At 33.5% G+C, this 6,190-nt stretch overlaps 1 protein-coding gene across 8 annotated transcripts in view; it reads right to left on the bottom strand.

Annotated features, from left to right (window-relative positions):
• Positions 1-438: 438 nt before the first annotated feature.
• The window catches only part of LOC106159588 (WD repeat-containing protein 89), a 28,507-nt gene continuing 22,755 nt past the window's right edge, over positions 439-6,190 (bottom strand). For all 8 annotated transcript variants that reach the window (XM_024076250.2, XM_087011195.1, XM_024076246.2 and 5 more), the window contains one exon: positions 439-2,101. In XM_024076250.2, coding sequence (XP_023932018.2) covers positions 2,006-2,101 — 96 coding nt within the window. In that variant the 3' untranslated portion in view covers positions 439-2,005. The remainder of the gene's footprint in view (positions 2,102-6,190) is intronic.

Below are 6,190 nucleotides of genomic sequence, written 5' to 3'. Positions count from 1 at the left end.
TTCAAAATATAAGAGGTTTAGCAGCGTTTCCAATGGCGGATGGATCAGGCGGAAATGGGCACTTGTTCGGTCGTGACCTCGGTCAAAGCAAACGTGATAAGGAATGTGTGACGACACAACATTAAGGATTTGTTTGGCATTTCCTGCACGTGGTCGCATAATTGTGAAGAATCTTAATAACAACGATATTAATTATTAAATATTTTTCCCCTTGTATTTAAATATCCGATTTAATATATCCCTCCCCCCCACCCATTTGGCGAATTGCATTTTTACAATTTGTTTCGAATTTTTAAAATCAAAATGGGTATACCCCAGTAAAATGGAAAATCTTCCTTTAATAAATTTTAACTTAACGTTAATCTGTGTGCGTTTGTCTTTATATCAAAACAATAATGCAACAACACAGGTTTATAAAATGACACAAAAACATGCCAGTAAAACCTGAAAGAGATATGCTCTAATTTGAAAGCCTAAAATTTTTATTCATGAAAACGGGATATTAGTTAAAAATTAATCTTTTTTTTTATTTTCTGTCATCAAATACAAAACTGTAAACAACATTTCTCATAAAATTATTGCTATAATTTAAAAAATGCCCAAAAAATCACACTAAAGTAGTAAAATGAACACATGCAAACCAATTTTTTTTTCATAGCTTTGACATGTGAACTATAGCTAAATCAATAAGAAATGTCAATAAGATTATCCAGCATTTGATATTTTCCTTTTTCTAAGCACTCTTCAGTCAAAATGCTTAATTACTGCATGTCCAAGTGGCATCATCAGCTAATTTTGACAACTTTGAAAAACTTGGCTCTAACAAGGCAATTGCATGTCAGTCCAGCCCGACTTCCTCTGCACATGCCACACTGGTGACACATGGAACTAAAACTATCCACAATAAAAAGACTCTGCCACTATCTATTTTCTATCACAGGTTTAAGCTTAGGTAACAGTTCTATGCACACATCAAGTGTCAGTACTTTAATTGTTTGTAGAGATGGCATTTAGTTAGTGAGTAATTATCAGGACCCGACTCATAAAAGGACTAAATTCAAGAGTCAGTCTTAACCTAAAGATGGAAAAAATTCTGATTTCTTTTAAACTAGAATAAGTCACTAAGATTGAATTTCGCTCAAAAATGTAAAAGAGGTGGACAACAATTTGACCAACTTTATTACAGCAAGAAATAATAGGTTAATATACTAGTAAACTGCAGGTTCACTGAGAGTAATAAAGTGAAGACCAACATTTGACTACTTCAGAATCTGTGAAATTTGGTGAAAAGAGTATTAGGCTTTGATGACTTCTATATAAGGCTTCATTCACATGGAATGTCTATTTTCTAAAAATCTATTTTCTATTCTTATAGTAACTGGCTCGCGCTAGTAATTATGCTGCGGGATATTCAGGGCACAGACCGTGATCATAAGACATACCGCGAATAGAAAATAGAATTTAGAAAATAGACATTGCATGTGAATGAAGCCTTATATAGAAGTCATCAAATGATGATCTTATGAAGCCATAAACCAAAAGTAGGGATTCATCCTTTCCTCCTCCCAAGGCCTTGGTATGGCTGCATTCTGCTGCATTCATTTTTAAACATTATTTATTGTGTTTATGTTATAAACTTAAGGAAGCTACAGAAATAAAAAAAAAACTTTTGACAAACTATTCTTCACAGTAAAAATAAACATCTTTTGTATATAAGCTTTAATAAATAAATTCATTCCATGGCATTAGATAAGCTGCTTGCAGCCATTAAACTTTAAAATTGCTTATGAGAACTAATTCTGTAAAAGTAAAAACAGTTTTCAAAAGGTATTACAAAAATACAATCAATCAAATATAAAGGCATCTGCTTTTGAAAACTCTTGGTTTAGCTCTTTGCACAATCTTTTCTTCCAGGTGTAGTATGAAATTAAGTAACTTTCTTCTGGTACGTTCTTTCCAGCAAAGACAGACTTATAAAAGTGTATCTTTACTAAGCATGCTGTCATCACTCTGAGTGAGATTTCATTTGTGGAATGTCTTTCTTCTGGTATGGTTTTGAAGTCACTGATGCCTTAAACTTGCTCTTCACTTCAGATTTTTTCTGAAAGCAAAAAGAAAGTTGTTTAAAAATAAAAGCCAATTCTCAATGGGATGCTAATTTGGCAGTTAACAGTTGTTTTGTAAATCCTATCTTTAATGAATAATATATTATGTCTTTTATTTTTTTACTTGTTACTGTAGTTTTAGTTGTGTATTTAGAGCTATAGAATGTATTGTAAGGTCCAAGCCACTTTAAAAATGATTTTTTTTACTAAAATTAACTTGAACATTCTTAAACTGTAAAACCCTCACGTCACCCTTGGACTAACTAGAGAAGGACAAGTAACGCGGCATCTTCCTTTGAAGCTATGTGCGTTCGGGTAAACATTCGCCTATTGTCTCACATAATCTGTTTTGATAGCTCCACGGGCGTCTGAACAGCTTATTATCAAGGTAGCGCGCGCTGTGCTTCAGTGCATTTCTATTGTTTCTCTGCATTGATAACGCAAATTCTCGCAGTCCCTCGTGGTTGCTATGATACAGCATTGCCGCCATCTTGCAGTTGCGAGCACACAGGTTTTTGTCAACACGTGGAAATTTATTGAGGGGTTTTCGGCATTTTCCCCGTTACCTCATAAAAACGGGGTGTGAAGTTTGTCTTCAATACCTGCTGTCTTTTTCTGCCCGTGAGGTAGTCTCTGACAGGACAGAAATACGCACCCAACGACCGGAAATCTCATTCCTACATGTACCAGTAGCTGTGACACCCCGGAAGATCAATCAAATTTACACAAGAACTGACTGCTGGTGAATCAGACAAATTAAAAATGGACCTTTTTAGCATGTTTGTGAAATTATATATTACCATTAGGGGCCACTCATTTCGCAGACAGCTTAAAGAAAAGTACCAAGTACCAAGAATCTGTGTCTGCATCTACGAAAGAAAAAGGATTGAGAAAGTCTCTCAAAAGGAAGAGTAGAATTACAGCTTGAATTATTACCTAGATTTTCAACAAACAGACAGTATGATCTTGTGCATTTATAACATTTGGGTTTTTTCACTTAGCAATTAAGATCTTAATTAGAAATTTCATCTAGGTTTACATTAATTTTAATTAGTTATTTAAAAGTCAGATTTGTTGTATTAGTTTGGTAGAAAATAATACACCAGGTACCAAAATATGGCTTTCTGTTTTCAGTAACTGAAAAGCAGTCATAATTCAAGAACTTACTATAAGTATTTATAATATTTGGTTTTTCAGTCAGCAACTATCTTTCATTTATATTTCGTTTTATTTTTCATTAAAAGTTACCCGTTTACAATATGAGATTAATTTCACCAATACTGATCTTATGGTAATAAAAAATGCCTATATTTGACAATAAAAATCTTCTTTTTATTTCTTTTCACTTCCTTTTTTTTTTACACAACTTATTATATTATAAAAATAAAAAAATTGACAAATAAGACGCATATCACTGTAAGAAGGTCAAAGTCAAATGTATGAATTTTATCAGGATCAGATTTTTTAAACCTGTAGTTAGTGTATTCTGAGGTAATTGAATATGCAATTTCAATCAAGCAAGAAAAAACTGTCTAAACAAATAATCCATGTTTTTTACATTTTATTTTTTTTTCATTATAAGATAGCAAATATAAAACAACTTGAGTACATTCCAATATTTATTATTAAAAAAGTAAACATTAAAAATGCTTGTTACAAAGCTAGTGATGATGAATATACAATACATGTGCAGTTTTCTTGTCTTGTCTCTTTTTGTGAAAGTTTTTGTTGGAGTTCTTTCCTATTTGTATCACGAGTAGTATTAACTTATTTATAAAAGGTATAAACTAATTTCTTATTGACCTATGTGAATTATTGTCCAAATGTTTAATTAATGCGTCTCCTCTTGGGCAATGGTGCATTGTCCAATTTTAACTTTCCGGCATCTTGTGGAGAGAATCTGGAAGAGAATAAGAATGTTTTTATCACAAACTACTATAAATGACATTTGCCTTTTTACTTCTACTTGGACATTTGAGCCACAGGTAAGCCTTATCAAATGCATCTCAAGATTCTACCTGTCAGGTAGATTTTCCCTCTAGTTAAATTTACTTCCCTTGTTAGGTATGGATTTTCTAGATCATTATCAGCCAGGTAACTAAACCGTCAGGCCCTTTGATGATTTGATAAAGCCAGCTAGGTGTTATCCAAAGGCATGTCTCAGGATTATTTCAAAGATTTCAAGCACCTGATAACAAGATAATGCAATGTAGCAAGGCAATTACAGAGGTGAGACTCTTATCACAAATGTGATCAAGATCTACTTCTATGACCATTACCCAAGTAAATATAATCATGAACTTTGCATGTGTACATGTCCACATATACACTTTCACTATAAGACCAATGAGGGTGTTTGTCAGTCGTCTTTATTCTGTTTAGGGAATCCAATTTAAAAATGAAAAACTATTAATTATCATTCTCAAACTGGAGCAGACTTTAGCCGGTCATGTGAATATACATATATACTTCAGAGAAGTGTTAATGTCAACTTTGATAAAAGGATATTAAAAGGCCCACAGGTGCGTTTTTGTATGTCGCAATTGCATGGGTGGTGCCATATTGCAATGACAGCCCATATTGAGAGTTAAAAAAATAATAATTATCATTCTCAGATCGAAGCTGACTGGAGCCGGTAATGTGTAAATATATATATACTTTAGAGCAGTGTTAATGTCAACTTTGATAAAAAAGATATTAAAAGGATCACAGGTGCGTTTTTGTGTGTCACAATTGCATGTGTGGTGCCATATTGCAATGATAGCCCATATTGAGAGTTAAAAAAATAATAATTATCATTCTCAGACCGGAGCTGACTGTAGCCGGTAATGTGTAAATATATATATACTTCAGAGCAGTGTTAATGTCAACTTTGATAAAAGGATATTAAAAGGATCACAGGTGCGTTTTTGTGTGTCACAATTGCACGTGTGGTGCCATGTTGCAACGAGAGCCCATATTAAGAGTTAAAAATGTTAATTATCATTCCATAATTCGGACTCCCTTAAGCAAGTAACATAAACCTATACATATAGTACACAGCGGTGTTGATGCCACCTTTAAATAAACTGTACGTAAAAAATACCAGACCTAAAACGATGTCGGCGAGTCGAATGAATCGGAGAGGAATTGCGTCATTTTAATTCAAAACACGATTTGAGGTTACATTAATGCCGCATCTAAGGCTAATTCTTTACACAGAGGTAAAATTTCGAGACTAGAAATATTTTCCTATCGGATCATAGCTAAAGACAAGTATTCTTCACTACAGTTGTACAATTTTAAACACTCATTTTACGGCAACAAACACGATTGCCTTCACCATATTGGGCATTTTGAATTCCTCCATGAACAAACATACCTAATTCTCATATAGCATTCAAAATAGCAAAATAAATTGTACTTACATTTTATCTCTATAAGTTTCTTGACTCATCCACCCGAACGTTTGCCTCGCGTTATAACCAGCTACCTGTCCAAATGACACAAAAAGTCATCAACAGCCGCGATATGCTCGCTACCTGTAGGGAGGTCACGTGATCCGAACGCACATCGTTTCGCGAAGAGCTCGCGCTAAGCCGATTATCCTTTGATCTTTCTCCGCGTTACTTGTCCTTCTTTATTTAGGTCCAAGCGTCACCTTACTGTGTGTACAGTGACTTGAGATCCATTTTTCATCTCTCTTAGGAATACTTTCAGTTTGCAACTCTCTTCATTTTTATTTTTTTTAATTAGCTACTTTTTTAGAGAGAAATACATGTAGCTATTATCTTTTTTTATATTACCACATAACAATGAGTAAAGCTCAAATACTGCTTGATTTTGTAACTTTTCACCTACAACAGATCACAGAAGGTGAGTAAAAAATTCTGTTTTGGATTAATTTGCTGTTCACACCTTACAAATCTGTGGACTAAATTTATAGATTGTGCACTGACAACCATTGCAACCATCACACTTGTGGATGAAGCTAAATAGAAATTGATCCCGAGTGCCAAATATACACAGATACATATATCACATAAAAAAGAAAACGAAGCAAAATTTCTTTAATAAATATGGAATTATTAAACAAAAAAGAGTAA

Source organism: Lingula anatina, chromosome 4 (assembly GCF_051362555.1).
Source record: "Lingula anatina isolate TDL-2025a chromosome 4, LinAna3.0, whole genome shotgun sequence".
In the NCBI taxonomy this organism is placed as follows: domain Eukaryota; kingdom Metazoa; phylum Brachiopoda; class Lingulata; order Lingulida; family Lingulidae; genus Lingula; species Lingula anatina.
This window is presented reverse-complemented; position numbering and strand designations above follow the sequence as displayed.